Source organism: Panicum virgatum, chromosome 7K (assembly GCF_016808335.1).
Source record: "Panicum virgatum strain AP13 chromosome 7K, P.virgatum_v5, whole genome shotgun sequence".
Lineage (NCBI taxonomy): Eukaryota > Viridiplantae > Streptophyta > Magnoliopsida > Poales > Poaceae > Panicum > Panicum virgatum.
The window spans coordinates 15,099,538-15,121,288 of record NC_053142.1 but is presented as its reverse complement, the minus strand read 5'-3'; the positions used below and the strand labels follow the sequence as shown (position 1 = coordinate 15,121,288).

General features: G+C 45.6%; 1 protein-coding gene and 1 non-coding gene across 2 annotated transcripts; one reads left to right on the top strand and one right to left on the bottom strand.

Moving 5' to 3' along the window:
- The first annotated feature begins 1,043 nt into the window (after positions 1–1,043).
- On the top strand, positions 1,044–2,169 carry LOC120642910. The gene is made up of 2 exons (XM_039919493.1): positions 1,044–1,735; positions 1,834–2,169. The coding sequence occupies exons 1-2, from the start codon at positions 1,082–1,084 to the stop codon at positions 1,912–1,914; spliced, it is 735 nt and encodes a 244-aa protein (XP_039775427.1). The 5' UTR covers positions 1,044–1,081; the 3' UTR covers positions 1,915–2,169.
- Positions 2,170–8,206: 6,037 nt separating this feature from the next.
- On the bottom strand, positions 8,207–8,313 carry LOC120643220. The gene has a single exon (XR_005662910.1). It is a non-coding gene; the product is annotated as a small nucleolar RNA R71 (small nucleolar RNA).
- Between the last annotated feature and the right edge of the window lie 13,438 nt (positions 8,314–21,751).

The window sequence follows — 21,751 nt, the reverse complement described above, 5'->3', positions numbered from 1 at the left end:
GTAAATCAATATCCCCCGGAGGTATGCAAGGTTCTAAACTCATTCAATTGGTATCATTGTCAATTCCTTATTATTTTAGAGCTATCTTCGTGTATAATATGGCCTAAGCTTTGATGTTCAAACATCTAGTTGTGCACTTGATTTTCACATTATCATGTTGTGCACATACTTGTGGAAAGCTTAGCTCATGTCATGCTAGTTCCGTGATTTTATGATCCACCTTAATAATTTTCAATTGGTATCTTCATTGATATCATACATTTGGATCATGATTCATGGAGTTAACTCCCTAGGCTACTAATCCTTCCTCTTGAGCTATATTGTTTTGCAAGAGACTTTTTAGGTGATTTGATTCCAAAGAGGGAGAAATGTGGATCAAAGAAGGTATTTTTCCAAGAAAGAGGGGTATATTCAAATGGGGAAAAAATGCCGAGTGGATCAAGTCAACATATTAAGGGGTAGTGGCAAGTAGGAGGAGGAACAAAGGGGATCATGGTCTTAGGGGGAGGCCAAAGCCATCATTGGATGGTGGTAAGCATCCAAGTAAGTGTAAGTGGTTCAATTTGTCAATTTTTACAAATTTTATGCTTGTTTTGTTTGTGTTGTCATCAATCACCAAAAAGGGAGAGATTGTAATGATGGATTTCTAGGGGCGGGTCGGATGCTACAGTAACCACGCTTCATTTGTAGGCGCGGGTTATATTTTTACCCGACTCTGGAAAAAAAAAGAGGGCGTTGCTACAAATCATTTTTGTAGTAGTTTCGATCAGTCTTGTCTGCATTGAGTACGGTCAGCGTGGGCGTCTAACCCCTTACATGACTGTCCGGCCCTCCTGGCTACTCTTAAAAAAAATAAAAGAAAAATTCTGCATTGCGACTGCATGCCAAAGTATCGGTTCTTTGAGCGGCGATGCACGCCTCCCCTCCTTTCCTGCATCGGGACTCCACGAAAATATACGGTCTTGACTTCTTGATCATTGAAAGTTTACTATATAAGGTCACCCCACATGCATCACTGCATCAGCAGCACACTGGATCCATAGTGTAAAAACAAGAGACAGTAGTGACACCAGGACACGCCATGGCCCCAACCACCTCCGATGCCAGCGCTTCCACGCTCAGCATGAAGCTGCTGGTGGACACCAAGGCCCAGCGCGTGCTGTACGCGGAGGCCGGCAAGGACGTCGTCGACTTCCTCTTCTCCCTCCTCACCCTACCCGTAGGCACCGTCGTGAAGATCCTGAGCAAGGACGCCATGGCCGGCTCCGTCGGCAACCTCTACGGGAGCGTCGAGAAGCTGGACGAGACCTATGTCCGCTCCGCCGGCGTGAAGTCGGCGCTGCTCTCGCCGACCGGCGGTTGTGCCGGTGGCAAGCTCCTCCAGCTGCCGGAGGCGCCGCAGCCCCCGCGCACTCAGCTTTACCGGTGCGGCAATTACTACTCCTCCCAATGTTACGACATCATGAGCAGGTCATCTGGCTACCCGTGCCAGCACCGATATTGCGGCGGCAAGATGACAGTGCCGGTGCAGATCGTGGGTCCGACCACGGGATCCGGTGATGACAAGGCAGCGACCGCCGGGTTCGTGCAGGGCGTGGTGACATACACGGTGATGGACGACCTGAAGGTGGCACCCACGTCTACCATCTCCGGCATCACCCTGCTCATCAACACCTTCGGCATCACCGACATCGGCACGCTCCGGGAGAAGACCGTGCAGCTGGGCTACGGCGAGGTAACAATGATGTGTCAATGTACACAAATTTGACTACACAAAATAAATCTTGTTTCTCTGCGTGCGCGTTTAAACGATTTCTTATTTTTTTGGCATAGGGTTTGGAGATCCTGCGCGTGGCGCTGCAGTCCAAGACCGTGCTCACAGACGTCTTCCTTGGGAAGAAACACAAGGCTTGATGAGGCAGAGCTCTGCAGCTCGCTAGCTTTTCGTTTTGTATGTTCGATCCTGTCCCAGTATGATTCCTCCAGCCGGCCAGGCGCCAGCTGCGCGTCTTTTGCTTCGCCGTTTCCCTCTGCTGGTCGTCGTGTGCATCTTTTGTGTGCTTCTTCGTGCAGTCATTCGCTCTCTGCAGGTTCAGTCATTTTGAGTAGTAGTAACTTCTATCTTGTCATTTTGTCACGCAATTTACATTACTTGACCTGCTTGCTCTATGCACGAGATCTCGCCTGCAGCTCAAACGTGCTTGCATTTATTCATAGTACTACGACTTTTCACTGAAACGGTGAACAAACGGACGGTGTTTTCTGTCAGACCTTTGGTTGGCAAACACAGCAATGAACGGTCATGCACTACCGGCCAATCAATAACTACGGAGTAGGTCATTAGTCGGCATAATCACGCGTCAAGTTTTTTCTGACGATTCATGTGCTGGACGTTTCCACTTGTGTGAGAACCGCCCAATTTGCACTCGGATTAGGTGAAATTATCAATTAATCCCTTAAGAGAAGGGTTAGCACATGTCCGTCTCTTGACGCGCCACATGCTAATCCACATCTTAAAGGCACTTAATCAACACAATTCACCTGAAACGAGAGCAAATCCGGTAGTCTCGGCACGTGTTTGCCATATGCCCAGGATTAAGCACACGTACCGTTATACAAACGAATACATCGCCTAAGAACCACGAAGAGCAGTTTTATATTACCAGAGTTCAACACATATTCGATATAGGAGGGTTCAAACTAACTTCCATTTTAAGCCTTGGGCTCACGACAGCTATATTAAACCGAAACTTAAAGTTTATTGCATTTACATACTCTCACAGAGTTCGATTACAATAAAAACATACTAAGATAATAATGTCTTGCTCAAGGACACCATTCCAGCCACAATGACCTACTCCTCCCACGCACTTGGATCAGCGGGGTAGAAGTGGTCGAACACCACTTCCGGCTCACCTGCAACAAGGTTTAAAAAACAACATGAGTACAAAAGGTACTCGCAAGTCTTACGCGATTAAATACACTGAGATCATGCAAGGCTCAAACAAAGCTTTAGGGTTAACTAGTTATTGCATAAGTATAAGCTCTCTAAACTATCACCTAGCAGAATTAATTAATCTTGCCCAGCCCCAGATAATTTTAGTTGGTTAAAAGTATACTATAATTGGTCATAAAGATGACATGAACTCTCTTCAACATACTCGAAACTCTCTACGAGGAATTCGACGAACAATGAGCTTGCAAGGGTGTACTACTTTACCCACACGACGTGAGGACCATGCGACTCACCCAACCGATCACGTCGGGCAAGGGGGTACTCACGTCAATCGTTCCCAACGAGGCTCAACCGTTGAGGGTACGCCTAGCTTGTGTGGAGAGTCACTTAGGTCCACCGGGGACACCCCTAAGCCTCTCTACATAGCCCCTTGGCCACGCATTTAGGACCGGGCCTCAATGATCAAGTCAAAGGAGGTAATTGGCTCATCCGTACCATTATTTGGATATATAGTAGCACGAAAGGGTGCTCAAAGTTGATGGCATCCACGGACGGTCCTTAAACGATCCAAGCCGACGATGCCCATGTGACTTCATTCTCTAGGCCCTACCATTACGATCGAATCATGAAACTATTCTTCCAACAAAACCCAAACCGAACCAGTGCGATCAAGGAGAACCGGTAAGTGGTAAGTGTAATACTACAGACTATTCTTTCTAGCAAGCAAAAAAGAGTACTCTAAGCAGAGCTAAGTATCTAGTCAGGTTAAGTAATTAACTGACTAACAAGTGACAAGGACATGGGTAACAAATCAAGGAATAACAATACATGAAAATAAGTACAGGAATGCAATACATACATAATATATATAACCCAACATTACCAGGTGAGATAACTAACTTACTCAAATTAAATAGGAGCAAGGAATCATGCTTAGTTGCTTGCCTTGGTTAACTTCGGGCTCGACCAGAAACTTGACACCGGGCTCGGGCTCAACAAACTCGACGGGCTCAACGGGCTCGCTCTCCGACGGCTCGGTCACTAAAATGCATGAAGTGATGCGTATGCATTAGTATGATGCGGTGACATGAAAATGGCATACTATGAATGAAATATGGATGAAACACTATGCAAAAGCACATGAACGTAACACATGCGATTATAACAAACAACACTAATGCATAATGATCCCAAAGTCAAGATAAGAATTAAGAGATATGGCTTACACATTACAACGAACTCATGAAAATTGAATTTGCAGTAAAAGCATTTTTCTATAATTACTTACAAATATAACAAGTTTCAGCTATTCTAAACAAGCAAATTCAGAAAAGGCATCCAAACTTGATTGAACAAATCCAAGAAAATTACTACAGATACTAGGCATGAGGACAAAGCTAACAAAACTGGTCTCACCATTTTATCCTTTTTCTACAACGAGTTATGCAATAAACAAGCTTTCAAACAGAGCATATGAAAACACACTAAAACCTTAACAAACAGAAGATAAACATTAAAACAAGTTATACTTCTGGAACGAGCATTTCAAAAGGAACCTAACAAATTTTAGTTTGCATTTTTCTGATTTTTCTATGATTTTATATGAATTTTAGAAGCTAACAGCTAATTTATGCATAAAAGAAAAAGATACTTTACACCAAAGCCCCTGGACTTTTCTTGAATTGCAAAGCACTATTCAGAACTATTCATATGAGTCATAGACATTGCAACAAGGCCCCTGGAATTGTTTCTATTCTTGCGCAGGGTCCCTAGCATGACCGGTGGCGCTTCTAGGCCAAAATCTGGCGAGGTGGTGGCCGGCCGGCGGCAAGGGAGGGGTGAGGGAGCATGAGGGCGATGAGGGCTACCTGTAGGTGTGCTTGGTTGGGGCTGGGGGCGACGAGAAGTGGGGGCGCGGTGGAGCAGTGCCCCGGCGGCCATGGGCGCGGCGCACGGCAGCGCTTCCGGCGAGGGAGGGCAGCGGTGGGTAGGCCGGTGAGCACCAGCAGGTTGAGGGCGACCTGTTCTGAGGGTCAGTTTGGGCGGAGGAGGATCGGGGAAGGGAGCTCGACGTGCAGGTGGTCTAGGCGGTGGCGGTGGGTCAGTTTCGGCGAGGTGGTTTGTCGGGCGGTGGACTGGCAGCTCGGGGAGATGGAGTGAAGGGTGGTGAACACACGCAAGGGGCTGAGGAAGGTTGGAGCTAGCTCGGGCGGCATCACGGCATGCTGGGCGAGTCGGCGGCCATGGCGGCCAGTGGTGAAGCTCGGGTGCGAGCAAGGGAGGCCAGCGTGGTCTGGCAAGGAGAGGAGGGGGTGAGGAACCTGGGCGAAGGGATAAGGGCGCGGCGGGATGGGCACGGCGCGGGCGAGGTTGCGTGGCACGAGTGGCGCCGTGGACGACTTGAGCACGGGAGCGGTCGAGAGCTTCGAGAGGAAAGAAGGAGATGACAGGCGGGGACTAGTAGTCAGGGGTGTTACACTTGGCTCGTTGAGGTCGACCTTGCATTTGTAGCAATCAGTCCCCTCACTACTATAAACAAGGTGGCATTGTCAGGCATCGGCCCTCAGGATGCAGGTTGCACCGGGTCGACCCGATGACCCAAAATCCAATCAACATGTAATGGTGTTAAAACTCCATAGGTTGTACTGAACATGGCACCATTTATGCCATTTCGAGTGATTTTGGTGATCATATGACAATGCAATCAATGGAACTAATAGTATTGTTGAGTGAACATTTCTAGATCCCAGGGATGAAGTAAAAAGGCCATACAAAGCAAAACACGAAGAAAGAACTCAAATAAACGCTGAATTGGACGAGTTCTACTGAAATCAGTAGCACCGGTTTAACTGATGGTTGTGCACTGGTTTAACCAGGTTGCATCGGATACACCGATGGCTCAGCATTGGTGCATTATGCAGTATGTTCTGGAGATCAAGTGAAGACCCAGTGAAGAAACATTACAGCACCGGTTGAACCGATGATATCAAATAGGCGTCGGTGCATTCAACATATCATTGTCCAGAGGTGATGTCAAGCGCGCAGGAGCCACACGTTCAGCAGTGGTTGAACAGATGGTGCATCAGAGCATTGCATCGATGCAATGGCGTCAGCAGAACAGAGAAGCACAACGGCTATGTGACGGTCCAGTGTGACCGGTTTAACTGATACCCAATCATTGATTAAACCTATGATTCTGCAGGCATGTCAGGAAGTCCAACGGCTAGTCCAGATGCTGTGTGTGACCGGTTGAACCGATGCCTATGCAGAAAAGCTGTTGATGGCTACAAATGGCTAGCTCGAATTGGAGGCCTATATATATGGGTTCCCCAGGCCATTTGAAGATTGCTGGAGTCCAAGTGAAGGTCTAGACACATAGAAGAAGTTCTCCAAGCTATCCAAGTGCATATTAATCAAATCCTTAGGTTTAGCACTAGCTTTGAGAGTGTAAGTGCTAGATTAGCTCTTGAGTGAGTGAGAGAGCAAGGTGTAGTATCTTGTGAGCTGGTTCTAGAGTGAACCACCATTGTATTTTGGTGTGCCGGGCTCCTTGGAGCCTTGGTGGCTCGCCGGCACGTCTTTGACCATCTGGCTTGGTGTGGAGCGGCGTCGACGATCTTGTGCGGGGACGTGGAGACCCCCACCCTCTGTGGAGAAGCTTCTTTGTGGAAAGCAGGATCAAGGTGACCATGATTGTGTTCACAGAAGAGACTTGATTGCTGGAAGCAATACTCTTCGTGAGTGTTTCAACAACATAGATGTAGGGGCGCCTTTGTGGCAATCCAAACTACGGGATAAATCTTCGTGTCAAGAGTTTTCTTCCTCTCATCCCTCCTTTTAAGCTTCCGCATTTTATATTGCAACTTGTGCGGCTTTACTTTCCTAGAGTAGTATCTTGCTAGGATTTGCTATAGGTTGCAAAATTCTTTTGGCTAAGTGTGGGGGCTCCGCGCGGGACACTAGAGTATCCCTTACTAGTGTAGACATGGTGTCTAGATTAGCTAAGTGTTGCTGGATGTCAACTATACCCACGGTTTGTGGATGTAGCCGGTAGGTGGTGACAACCCTGTCCGAGCCTTTTAGTAACCTTCCACGTTCGGTATGGGGGGGGTAGGAGGTACATAAAGTCGCCGGGGTGTATGGGCTCCACCCGTTACTTCGATAGTGATCTCCTTGTTGTGTAGTTTAATCTCTGACGAGCTAACCAATGAGAAGTGTAGATATAGCTAGCCTAGCACAACTGACTCGAGCTCTGACTTTTACCTTGCTCCCGGCCTAAAGCATCTTTTATCTTTCTTTTATTTATTTATCCAAGAGGGTAGTTTGTGTGTGTGTCACACTACCTCCTACCATGTTATTATCTTACCCCTATTTATGCATGAGAATATCCAATCTAGATAGAGTTCACCAACTGATCTATATATTCTCTCACTCACCGCATTCCCTGCGGAAATATAAATGACACCCCGGTATACTCTCGGGTAAAATGCTACAGCGGTATTCCGTGCGCTTGCGGATTTATTCGTGGTTCATGAAATATGCCACCCCAAATTGGCGTTTGCGGGCGTCATCGCTGGTGACGTTGGTAGGCGCCAACAAGCATTTTTGGTGCCGTTGCCGGGGAAGGCACAGAGTGAAATATATAGACAAAGTTGTGAACAAAATTGAAATTGGTATTCGCTTGCTAAACAGGCTAACTTCGCTTTGTTTTCTTGTCTTTGTTGATATGAAAACAGGGTAGTGTATGACCGGTTTCGACTTGCCGCAAAACTTTCATTCCGATCCAGAGTCACTTTTGAGGAGGATGCGAGCTCGTCTCGTATCACCTCAGAGATCACTCTCAGCAGTTGATCCAGTCATTGCATCATCGTCAGCTCCTAGAGCTATGGCCCAGAAGACACTCCGTGATTACTCTGCTCCATCTGCTAACCAGTCCCCACCAGGCCCGTGGTTAACACCGGAGGAGAAAATTTCGAGATCAAGACAGGTTTCATTACGATGGTGCAGGCCAGCCCATTTTGTGGCAAGGCCAATGAGGATGGCAGCGCTCATCTCCAGCAGTTCCTGGAGCTCTGCAGTACTTTTGTTATCAAGGGTGTATCGCAAGATGCAATTCGGCTCCGTCTATTTCCGTTCTCTCTCCTAGGGAGAGCGAAGCAATGGTTTTATGTTAATAAGGCTGCTGTGGATACTTGGAACAAATGTGCCAAGGCGTTCCTCTCGAAGTTCTTCCCGACGGGCAAAACCAATGCTCTTCGTGGTCGGATTTCAAACTTCCAACAGGCATCAAATGAGTCAATTTCGGAGGCTTGGGAGAGACTTCAAGACTACATTCTAGTGTGTCCGCACCACGGAATGGACAATTGGCTCATTCTAAAGAACTTCTACAACGGGTTGACACAGTCATCCCGTGATCATGTAGATGCCGCTGCGGGTGGAGCTTTCTTCTCGCTAACCAGTGAAAGAGCTACATCATTGATTGAGAAAATGGTTTCCAACCAAGGTTGGAGCGATGATCACCTCCAACCGTGCCAGCGAGGTATGCACTCCGTCAAGGAGTACGACATGCTCGCTATGAAAATTGATCTCCTCCTCAAGAAATTTGGGGATTATTCCCAAGATAAGGCTCAGATGCAAACACTTCAAGCCTTGGAAACTCGCATGACATGCGAGGTCTGCGGGAATGTTGGACATTCGGGCGATAATTGCCCAGAAACCCAAGAAGAAGCACTATTCCTCAATGGCAGCAATGGGTTTCGTCCACAAGGAGGTCAAGGGTGGAATCAACCACGCCCATACTACCAAGGAGGTAATGGGAATTCGAATTCTTTCAGTCCTAACCAGCCTACCTTGAGAGATCTTGTCTACGGCCAAGCGAAGATCAATGAGTCCCTTCAGAAGATGTTAGCCATTATAGACAAATCTATAGAGACCATCCATGCCAAGATGGATGGATTCTCCACGGCAATGAAGAACCAGCTGAGTTTCAATAAGGCGCTAGAGACTCAATTGGCTCAATTAGCTGCTGCTACACCTGCTGTTGAACTAGGGAAGATTCCAGGGGAACCCGAATTAACTCTGGAGAGCGTAAATGTCATCAATGCTATGTGGAAAGAGCCACTTAGCAGTACACCCCTCAGCTATGCAGAGAAGCTCACACGCCCAAGAAGAGGTGCGTGGGGCGAGTTAGCAGCCACAATAAGAGAAGATCCCGGAACCCTAGTGATCAGTTGCTCAATCTTTGATTATGAATTTGATCACGCCCTTTGTGACCTTGGAGCCAGTATCAACATCATGCCCAAGGTAACTTTCGAAAAGCTAGGCTATCCATCAATTTCCCCTACTACTATGTGTCTTCAGCTGGCGGATTCCACGATAAGATATCCAGAAGCAATTGTGGAAAGATTAATGGTAAAGGTCAAGAATACATACATATTAGTGGACTTTGTAGTCCTTGATATGGAAGGAGATCTTGGAATTCCGCTCATACTTGGGCGACCGTTCCTCAAGGATACAAATGCCAGAATTGATGTGGGGACAGGAAGAATCAGCCTCCGTATCATGGGAAAGACCATGAAATTCAAGTTCCAGAACAAGAGGGAGGTATTCCTGATTCATGATGATAGTGAGAAACAAGGGCTATGGGCAGAGCCAGGTTGGGATGATCAAGATTATCATCCCCCTTCCAAGCCAGCTTGGGAGGATTGGGAAATTCATACTCCACCAACCGAGCCAATGGTGGACGACCAGAAGATCTCTGACTTCATCACCAACACAGTATGGGAAGATCTGGAATTGTATACCTACGTCCGAGGATCCTATTCCTGCGCCGCATACGCCACCAAAGAAGACCAAGAAGGTGTGGCGCAAGAAGAACATGACGTCATCGACCGCTACTACTTCTCCAAGTACGGACGAAACAACCTCAACCTGATCAGGTATGGAGAAAGGTCCTGCTTTTTGGACCCTAAACCAAGAGCTAGCTTGGGGGAGGTTCCCTCCCCTAAGTGAATTGTATCCCTTTATTTGCTTTCAATAAAATTTGATAAAAAAACTTTCAAAAACAAAATAAAAATTTACTGCTTTATTTCCCTTTTTCATATGCGCGATAAGAATGTTTTAACTCCTTTTGATAAGTTGAAAGGATAAGTTTTGCTTTTCTATATCATATCTGTTGTGCCTAGTTCGAAAATAAGAGTTCTCTTGAGTTTAAATCTGCTGGTTATGCAAATATCTTGTCATTGAACCTGAAAGTTCCATGGGTTGCATATGCCTGATCCAAGTCTAAGTTGTTGTGAGTTCAGATATGGTAAGTAAGGTTGTGCAATCTTGTTCTAGTGATGCTTGAAGTCTGGAGTTGTTTTCAAAAATTTAAAAAGGCAAGTTGCCCAGCGATATGCAATGTCCTACCAGAGCCATATGTCATATCCCATGAAAAAACCTTTACACATATGCTGCTTGATATTCTGTTGAGTTTTGTCAAATTGTGTGACCCTAGTGAGATGCTTTTTATGCTTACTCAATCATAAGCACATACACGTCCCATCCATTTGCTACATTCCTACACTGGGAATTGGCACCACTATCCATCCATTCCACATAATAAATGCTCCTTGTCTTGGTGATCTCTCTTGTAGAATATCCCTGAAATAAAATAAAGTTAGATTTTTGGTTGCCCCAAAAAGAGAAAAGATGGCATGCCAAAGAAGCATGACCCAAAAAAAAGTGAGAGAAAAAGGGGTAGCCATGTCTCAAAAAAAAGAGAGAGACATAGGGATGATTCGAGAGAGAAAAGCCATTACCTCAAGGAGTAGGCCATATCCATCCATCCATCCATCCACTCATACACTTGCACCTTTTGATCGAGATTGCATGACTTGTTTCTCCATGGATCCTCTCTTTGACTTTACAATAAAAAGAATGCAAGTGTGCCCTGTTCTTATCCAAACCTGAGCTCCACAAAGGCTTGTAGTAGTAGGGAAGATCAAAGGCAGATACTACCCTGGTAAGGAAATACAAGTTGAGTGTCTCGAGAGAGTTATCCTAGGATCTTTGCCATGTTTTCAAAAAAAAAATCTTTCAAAAAGTATCTGCAGATGGATTGTGGATCTACGAACAAGTAAGTATCACTCTATTCACTGTTCTAACTCTCAACAGCCCAAGACAAGGAGATAGCTAGAAAGCCCCATGAAGGAGTATGGTAATTGAGCAAAGGTATGCTGGCCAACTTATTTAAGCTTATAGATGAATCTCTTTGCTTCAGACTATGACATGACAGGTAAGGTACGAGTCAAAGTGATTTTCTGATCAACAACCTGATTTGTCCTACTTTGCTCGGGACGAGCAAAGGACAGCTTGGAGGGATCTTGTTGATGCTCACTAACGACCATTTCCTGGCGTCAACTTGATCAAAAAATCATGAGAGTTTGCATTTCTTACACGCATCCTTATCCAATAAAGTCCCTAAACCACACTTTACCTTTTAGAATATGCAAGTTGTGTTTTCAAGCTAATATGCAGGTTACAATCACACTTTGGCCCAACATAAAATCACAGAAATTATCAGAGCACCGATTTAGGCTCAGATGGACCAAAAGTGATGCAAGAACCCAATTCAAACAAGTCAAGATAGGCCAACCCCAGCGTGGATCAGACAAGGAGGCCCAAGACAGCCCACCAGAGGAAGTTGGGGGCAGTTGGTGGCTCGGGCAGGCCGACCAACCTACCTGGTCGGCCGACCTGGCCAATGGTCCCCTACGTCAGTTGTGCTGGCTTCACCCCGTGGCTCACTGCTATAAATATAAGGGGGGTGGAGAATAGAACACACATACACACACACACCACTCACCACTCCTCTCTTGCATTCCTTGCATAGTCTTTAGGCTTAGTGGAGTTTAAGAGAAGTATAGGAGTCATCGAGTCACTGGAGTTGCTCGAGAGTTCTGATATGGGTTCATCTCTAGCTCTCTCTTGTAATATTCGGTGTTTGTATTAGAATTAGACTGTGGTTACCGATATCTGCTTGAAGTATGTTCTGAGTTATCGGATATATGCTTTTTGATATGGTTGCGTTATCATTCCATGCTTGCATTGTATGATCGCCCTGTGCTGGAGATGGCTAGTCTTTTATTCTTAGAACTCTATCAACTGCTCCAGTATTCATATGATTGCTCTAGTGTGATGTCTGTCCATCCAAAGGGTGGGGGCTCCGCGCGGGACACTAGAGTATCCCTTACTAGTGTAGACATGGTGTCTAGATTAGCTAAGCGTTGCTGGATGTCAACTTTACCCATGGTTTGTAGAGGTAGCCGGCAGGTGGTGACAGCCCTGTCCGAGCCTTTTAGTAATCCTCCACGTTCAGTATGGGGGGTAGGAGGTACATAAAGTTGCCGGGGTGTACGGGCTCCTCCCGTTACTTCGATAGTGATCTCCCTGTTGTGTAGTTCAATTTCTGACGAGCTAACCAATGAGAAAGTGTAGATATAGCTAACCTAGCACAGCTGACTCGAGTTCTGACTTTTACCTTGCTCCCGGCCTTAAGCATCTTTTATCTTTCTTTTATTTATTTATCCAAGAGGATAGTTTGTGTGTGTGTCACACTACCTCCTACCATGTTATTATCTTACCCCTATTTATGCATGAGAATATCCAATCTAGATAGAGTTCACCAACTGATCTATATATTCTCTCACTCACCGCATTCCCTGCGGAAATATAAATGACAGCACGGCATACTCCCGGGTAAAATGCTACAGCGGTATTCCGTGCGCTTGCGGATTTATTCGTGGTTCATGAAATACTGCCACCCCAAATTGGTGTCTGCGGGCGTCATCGCTGGTGACGTTGGTAGGCGCCAATAATAGATTAAAAGGCAAAGGTATAGAGAGCAATGTCCAACCTTCTCAAGATAATCTTGAAGACATGGTGAAGAAGCTTGAGAAGGGGTCCACCGTGATTTGCTTCAAGTGCCACAAAGAAGGCCACAAGTCCAACAAGTTCCCTCAATCAAGGAAGGAGCATCCGGAAGAGAAGAACAAAAAGAAGCTAACAATCAAGAGTTCTCTCATCTACACCAAACCCATCCGGAGGAACAAAAGCAATAGCACATCCTATGTGATAAAAAAGAAGACCAATGGCAAGGTGGTTGCTCATAAGGCTGGGAAGAAGGAAAGAAGTTGGAACTGCTCTATTTGGGTGCCCAAGAAAATCAACAACAATATGAAGGGGCCTCAAATGGTGTGGGTTCTAAAAGATACATGAAACCCAAGATCGGCTTCGGGGAATTTGGAGGCTTAGCTTACAAGATGAAGTAAAGTTTCAAGCTAAAAGAATCTAAGCTCACAACTTGGACATTAATTGCCCAAGTCCCCCTTAAGGTAAAGGTAGCTGGACTTCAATTCAAGCATCATGTATCTCCATTGCCTTTGCTAGGTTGTTTGCATGCATTGTATTCCCTAGTGTTACATATGGTGGGTTGCTTATGTCATGATTCTAACCCATGAGCTACCTACATGATTTGATAAGTGTGTAGAAAGCTACACAAGATTATCCTTCAAGGTACGTGGACTTCACGAGGTATGTATTTCATTTGTGTACCATGAACACAAGCTATAGGGTAGACTTCCCATTGTTGTCAAAAACAATGTGCATACATTTGCTTGGTGATTCAAATACTAAATGCACACATTTAGGAGGTGTTTATCATATGGTTTGTGACTTTGAGACTTTGAGACTAATATGTTTGCAAGTTTATCTTTTGTAGTCACAGAACGGAGTTAACACTCTAAGAGAATGTTATTCACGCTCAATGTGAACAAACAACTCTAAAAGAGTGATTAAATAAAATAGTGTGCTTTCATGCATATTGAGCCATACTCTATTGAACTTAAATGCTCATATCTAAGTTCATAGGCTATGTGCTCATATATTTGCTCAACCTTGGTGTACCAAGTGCTCATTATTTGAAGACTTTAAATTGATATCAAGTTATTTTCAAATTGGTACATGCAAGGTAAATCAATATCCCCCGGAGGTATGCAAGGTTCTAAACTCATTCAATTGGTATCATTGTCAATTTCTTATTATTTTAGAGCTACCTCCGTGCATGATATGGCCTAAGCTTTCATGTTCAAACATCTAGTTGTGCACTTGATTTTCACATTATCATGTTGTGCACATACTTGTGGAAAGCTTAGCTCATGTCTTGCTAGTTCGTGATTTTATGATCCACCTTAGTAATTTTCAATTGGTATCTTCATTGATATCATACATTTGGATCATGATTCATGGAGCTAACTCCCTAGGCTACTAACCCTTCGTCTTGAGCTATATTATTTTGCAAGAGACTTTTTAGGTGATTTGATTCTAAAGGGGGAGAAATGTGGATCAAAGCAAGGTATTTTTCCAAGGAAGAGAGGTATATTCAAAAGGGGGAGAAATGCCGAGAGGATCAAGTCAATATAAGAAGGGGGAGTGGCAAGTAGGGGGAGGAACAAAGGGGGATCATGGTTTTATGGGGAGGCCAAAGCCGTCATTGGATGGTGGTAAGCATCCAAGCAAGTGTAACTGGTTCAATTTGTCAATTTTTGCAAATTTTATGCTTGATTTTAATTGTGTAGTCATCAATCACCAAAAAGGGGGAGATTGTAACGAACATGGCACCATTTATGCCATTTCGAGTGATTTTGGTGATCGTATGACAACGCAATCAATGGGACTAATGGTTTTATTGAGTGAACATTTCTAGATCCCAGGGATGAAGTAAAAAGGCCATACAAAGCAAAACACAAAGAAAGAACTCAAAGAAACGCTGAATTGGACGAGTTCTGCTGAAATCAGTAGCACCGATTTAACCCATGGCTGTGCACCGATTTAAACGGGTTGCATCGAATACACCGATGGCTCAGCATCGATGCATTATGCAGTATGTTCTGGAGATCGAGTGAAGACCCAGTGAAGAAACATTACAGCACCAGTTGAACCCATGGTGTCAAGATAGGCGTTGGTGCATTCAACGTATCATTGTCTAGAGATGATGTCAAGAATGCAGGAGCTACGCATTCAGCACCGGTTGCACCGATGGTGCATCGGAGCATTGCATTCGTGCAATGGCGTCAGCAGAAGAGAGAAGCGCAACGGCTATGTGACGGTCCAGTGTGACCGGTTTAACCGATACCCGATCATCGGTTAAACCGATGGTTCTGTAGGCGTGTTAGGAAGTCCAACAGCTAGTCCAGATGCTGTGTGTGACCGGTTGAACTGATGCCTACCCATCAAATGAACCGATGCCTACACAAAAAAGCTATTAACGGCTATAAATGGCTATCTCGACTTGGAGGCCCATATAGAAGAAGTTCTCCAAGCCATCCAAGTGCATATTGATCAAATTCTTAGGTTTAGCACTAGCTTTGAGAGTGTAAGTGCTAGATTAGCTCTTCAGTGAGTGAGAGAGCAAGGTGTAGTGCCTTGTGAGCTGGTTCTAGAGTGAACCACCACTATATTTCGGTGCACCGGCCTCCTTGGAGCCTTGGTGGCTCGCTGGCACATCTTCGACCCTCCGGCTTGGTGTGGAGCAGCGTCGACGATCTTGTGCGGGGGACGTGGAGACCCCCACCCTCTGTGGAGAAGCTCCTTAGTGGAAAGTGGGATCAAGGTGACCGTGATTGTGTTAACAGAAGAGATTTGATTGCCGGAAGCAATACTCTTCATGAGTGCTTCAACAACGTGGATGTAGGGGCGCCTCTGTGGCAGTCCGAATCACCGGATAAATTCTCATGTCGAGAGTTTGCTTCCTCTCATCCCTCCTTTTAAGCTTCCGCATTTCATATTACAACTTGTGTGGCTTTACTTTCTTAGAATAGTATCTTGCTAGGATTGGCTATAAGTTGCAAAATTCTTTTGGGATGAGGGTTTCACACTAACGTGAACCATAGTTGCACATCTAGATAGCTTGATTTAGTTTAAATTATTGTGCAAACTTGTTGGAGCCATAGGTTAAGGTTTTAAGTTGCCTAATTCACCCTCTCCCCCTATTAGGCTAGAGCACCCGATCACTTTCATAGGTCCGACCCACAAATTTTATGGTGCCATCTGGGTTCAACTGTGTCGGTTACTGGGTTACACAAGAAATTAACAGATGACCAGGTGGAGAGGCTTTAAAAGTTCGGATCGTGATTAGCTTAAGAGAGGGAGGAGGTGAATTAGACAAACTTGAAACCTAAACCTAGGCTCAATTCTAGTTAGCACAAAACATAAACTAGATCATGCTATATATATGTGCTACTAGGGCTCAACTAGTGTCAAAACCTCATCCCAAAGAGTTTTGCAACCTATAGCCAATTCTAGCAAGATACTACACTAAAAAGGTAAAGGCACACAAGTTGCAAGTATGAAATGCGAAAGCTTAAGATAGGGATGAAAGGAAGCAAACTCTTGACACAGAGATTTATCCCATGGTTCGGTTAGGCACAAAGTCACCCCTACATCCACGTTGTTGAAGCACTCACAAAGAGTATTGCTTCCCGGCAACCAAGTCTATTCCTGGACTCTTCTTGACTCGCCACCAAGACTATGTCAAGTCACCACAGTCATCTTACATTGATCCCATTTTTCACTAAGGAGCTTCTTCACCAAGGAAGGGGGTCAACGCGTCCCCCCACACAAAGCCATCGCCGCCGCTCCACATCAAGCAAGAGAGTCGAAGACTAGCTGGCAAGCCTCCAAAGCTCCAAGGGGACGGCACACCGAGACACACTTGTGGTTCACTTCTTGAACAAGCACACAAGGCACATGCCTTGCTCTCTCACTCTCTCAAAAGCTAATCCTAGCACTAACTCTCACAAAGCTTGTGCTAAACCTAAGAATGTGATCAATGTGCTCTTGGGTGACTTGGAGAACTTCTTCAATGTGTGTGGTTGTTGGTGTTTCTTATGCCCAATAGAATAAATATTCCGCAAGTGCACAGAATCACCGTTGTAGCACTTCACCTTGGAGTATTCCAGGGTATCGTATTTTTCCTCAGGGAAGCACTATGATAAAGAGTATTGTAAATCGAATGATAACCGTACTAGCTTAATCAACCAACTAACTAGACGGGGGTAAGCCAGATAAGTGGATAGGATAAATAGCCAGTCAATGATCGTGTAACACATAGAGGCTCAACTCCTTAGAGAGGTAGCAGCTAGGAGGACAACGAGCGAGATAAGACACCTGATACACTTCTGAACTATCGAGCTAGCCTCTCTAGAGCAGACTAAACACCTAACTAATCTTCGGGGAACAAGAGCTTACTTTGGCGGCCTTAGGGAAGGACTCGGACTGGGATGAGAAGGGAGTCCAACGGCAGTCGGCACTACTGCTATGAAAGCACCCGAATGTGGTGGACTACAAGGGACGGACAGGGCTATCACCACCTGCCGCCTACCACAATGGTACCGTGGGGTGGAACACACTTTCTAACTAACACCAAACTCGGACACCATGTCAATACTCGGTGTTAGGATTTCTCCCCAGGCCTTTGAGAGAAATCCCCCTCAACCTAGAGAACTAACTTGAGTTACTCTAGTCCGGGCGAGAAAACCCGTAAGGTAAGATCCCGAAAATGAGAAAGATAACTTAGCCTAAGCTAAAGGGTAAACTTCTGCGCTCAAGCTGAACTCTCAGACTTGAGAAGATAAAATAATGGGGAAAGTAAAGCTGACTCAGATAAATAAAGAAGATAACTTATATTGATAAAGTCAAAAGAAAGATACAAGAGCTATACCAAACTTCTGACGACTCCGGAATCCCGAGCAAGCTCGACTCGACTCTAACTCCCAAACTACTAACCAACTCTAGAAAGTAAAGAGAGATTGAGCTCCAATGGTGTGCGTGTTACAACTGAGGGATGAGTGTTCTATTTATAGGCTTCCAAGGTCAGCTCCGGGCACTTGAAGCATGTGGCGTCAGTTGTAAGTAGGTAAGGTTGGTGCACTTGTCTTCCACGCTAAGCCAGGATGAGAGATGCTACAGAGTGGGGCCGGCCAACCACTTCTAGGCCGACTGGCCTAGCATTGTGGCCACGTGGCCACCGCCTTCTCCTGGACGTTTCTGATCTCCTCCTGGTGTCGGTGTGAGTTGCTTGGAGTGTACGTGGGCACATGCTAGGCCGGCTGGCTTAGGGGAGGCCGGCCGGCCTCCTTCTGGCTCGCCTCGGCCCTCCGTTGCACCGACGTTGCACTTGTACGCTTGTGATCTTCCTTGGGTGGTGGGTCCTTTGATCCTTGTGCAAGCCTTTCGGTCTATTCGATCAAACTGACATTCAATCCACGACTCAGAGGCATTGTGGGTGTGTCACATTGCCCCTGGATCATAGACATGGCAGTGTTTTCAGGGGTGCTAGGCCGACCGGCCTAGGAGAGGCCGGTCGGCCTGGGTTTTCACCCGAATTCGTCCAATTTTGGTACATGTTCACCTGAAGTCAACACTCATCCAAAACTTGTGGAACTTGTTAGAAATAAGTAAAATATGAAAGGAACATAGTGTAAAGCTCAATTTATTTCTAAGAAGTTGACGGCCAAAATGTGAAATAATGGCCGTCAACACCTCCCAAGCTTAAACTTTTGCTCGTCCTCGAGCAAAGCTTAAACTGAGTCTCGGTGGATCAGGAGTTGCGTCGATGTTCACACCCTTCAGGTACCTTGTGCACAACATATTACTCTTCCCGTATGTACTGTGAATAAGATGGCTCATACCTAAGGTTCTGGTGGATGGGGCGTATTCGTTTTTCATCCCTCGGTCTTGAGCGGTTGAAGGACTGAACAACCTTCACCAGAATGTTTCTGCTGCTTGTTCAGGTTCCTAGCTCGGAATTTTGCATATTTTTCAAAAGAGGTTGAGGTTCCCCAATGGCACTCTCGAGTCACTCAAGGTGTATGATCATGGGTAGGAAGAGTTTTGCATACCTTGGTTACCTGTATTACCGAGCTGAAAGGTGATCCGCAAAGGGTTGGTACTTAGCCAAATTCCGATCTTATGGAAGGTAAAATGTCTGGGGGAGAAGAAGGAAATGGACTCACACTTGGATGGAATTTGGTCTTTTATTTGAACTCCATATTTTGCAACTCTTTTGGGAATGGAGTATGGAACTTCTTTTCTTTCTTTCATCATTTTTTTAAAGAAGATAACTCCATACTCCTTTGCTGATGTAACATTGAATTTCTTTGGAGTTCTAGGATGGTAAGACCTTTTGGGATGAGTGGGCACACTGTGGAGATTTTGGGTTTGTGATTGCGGGCGAATTGTGTCTGGCGTACATGGATGTCAATACCCAGAGTAGGTGACTGATAGACCAGACATTTTGAGGCTAGCAAACAATGGGTACGTGAAGGAGAAAGATCGGTAGATGGCAGGTACCATTCCCCGGGCGGACACGCCGTTCGACAAAGCTCAAAGTAACACAAGATAGCTCATAGCGGTTCATGAAATTTATAAGCTCTGGATAGGTCATATTAAACCAAGGGAAATCCTTCACCATGATTAAATTTTTCAAAAGATTTCCGAGAGGTTCCCTACTAGAGCAAATAGTTTAAATCCGGTTTGGACTATCTCGAATCCCGCAATAACTTAGACTTTGGAAAATAAACTCATGCCTCCACACATCTAGAATTTCAGTGGAACTATTATGTGCCAACTATTTCAAGTACTATGAGAGTAAAAAGCTGTATACGAGGCACATACAAGGCATGAACAGAGCAACCATTCATCATTTCCAAAGCAAGAGCTTACACGGATTTCCACTCATATGAGTTTTATTCAAAGCATGAAAATATTTTTGGGATTTTTGTTATGAGATTATTATTATTATTATTATTATTATTATTATTATTTTGAACTTTATTTAGAATTGGCATGGCTGCTGAAAATAACGGACGGGAATGACAACTTACCTGGCGGTGTGATCCCCCCAAGCTTCGATGAAGCTCAGTCCTCCTCATCGGAGTCCTTCTCTTCCTCGTCAGGGTACTCCTCCTCTTCCTCCTCAGAGTTCTCCTGTTCGGGCTGCTGGTATGGCTGGTGCTGCCGGAACGGCTGGGACTGCTAGTAGTCCAGCCCCAGGTGGATGAAGACGTTGGATACATCATACTGTAGGGCTTATGTCAACCCCCAGCACTACTGAGTGAGCTGGGTGTTGTGTGTCATTGTCTCTTGCATTTGCTGCTGCTGTGTGCCAAGGGTGGTGATGCAGTTCGAAAGGTCCGAGATGCTCCGTAGGATTGGATCCTCGTAGTTGAAGCGTGCTGACGATGAAGGACCCACCTGTGGACCATAAGATGGATGCATACCTAGAGGGTAATAGGGTCCTTAGTCACCAGCGTACCCACTACTGCCAGCCTGATATGAGTTCGGATCGGTATGGGTGTAGTACCCATATGCCTCCTCGAAACTCATGTTCTGTGTGGAAGGCCCTGGCTGTGCAGTAGTGTGGACCGGAGGTGCCTGACGTGATGGTCCTGCTCCGGCTTGCTATTGTTCGCGTCGGGTCCTGCTCCTCATCTGTGGCCCTGCAACACTCCGTCGTGCGGGTTCTCTTTTCTCTATCTGCAAGGTTAGACTCTTCACCGAGTAGAGAGAGAGAGTCTCGGGCATGGCAGCTCGATCTCCCTATCGTATGGCGGGGTAACACATAAAGATAGAGTTTTCGGGCCCCCTCTCGTATCATGTGCCCTTGCACAAAATGCTCGAGACCGACCTCGTTTCTGTACGCCTCCGTCTCAGGCAAGAAGGTGACTTCGGCGCCATCCATCGCTTTTACATATCTCGCAATGCGAGTGACCAAAGAGGTCACGTCGATGGGGCTTTTGCCCGAAATCATCTTCTGCCAATGAGCAAGCATGCTCCTAATGGGAGAGAAACAAATCTTGTTTGCCATAGCGTGCAGACACTGCAGCTCAGGCAAGCTGCAAAGGCGGAGGTCTGCACGAGAGTGCACGACCATGCCGAGCCACTTGGTGAGAAACCTCAGAGTGGGATTATGGATGGAGAATATGCTATTCTTGCTACTCACAGGTTCATTAGAGATTAAGCTCCACCAAGAATTATGGTCGTACTGGTACTTTTCAGCAAGCGTGTTGGGGTCAAGGATGCATCTTTTGTGAAAACCCAATGCGATGCTGAACTATTTTAGGGTCATTTCAAATTGTTCGTTAAAGAACCGAAAGTAAACTTTAGTTTTGGAACTGCTTTCTTCAACGGCAAGAGATATGAGGAATTCCATGGTCAAGAGGTGCGAACCTGGTTCAACGACGTTGGTGAAATCCTCCCACCCAGCGGCGGTGAATGCTTGATTCATATCCTATTTAAGTCCTATTTTCATGAGGAAGTAAGTTTCTAACCTCTTGGCATGGCCGAAATTTTTCCTCTTCAATAGCTCAAGTGCTTCCCACTCGTAGTCATTCTTGACGTCAATTTGTTCAACCATCGTCAGGATCCTGATGCGGAAGTGGCTCCTTGGGACTGCGGGAATTTCTTCTTCCTCCTGGGATACATGTGTACGGCGACCAGAGTCGACCGACATATTATCCCGGGAAGAAGATGAACTCCGCGAACTTCTTGAGCTCCTCGAGAGCGCCCTCTTGATTTTCTCCTTGGCTCTTCCGATCATGATTCCTGCGAAATGCTAGCACAAGCAATACCCAAAGGATATAGAGATTAAGGAAAGGGTTAGTCATTCTTGCGCGGCATTAATCCACCATAAACGTACGTCATTCAGTGTGCCATGATTTTTATTCAAAGGAAATATTTTTGGTGTTTTTGATT

Bases quoted from the DNA above. Each gene is read 5' to 3' on its own strand.
- LOC120642910 (XM_039919493.1), top strand. From the start codon at position 1,082: ATGGCCCCAACCACCTCCGATGCCAGCGCTTCCACGCTCAGCATGAAG. The intron at 1,736-1,833 runs GTAACAATGATG...TTTTTGGCATAG, and splicing joins TGCAGCTGGGCTACGGCGAG to GGTTTGGAGATCCTGCGCGT.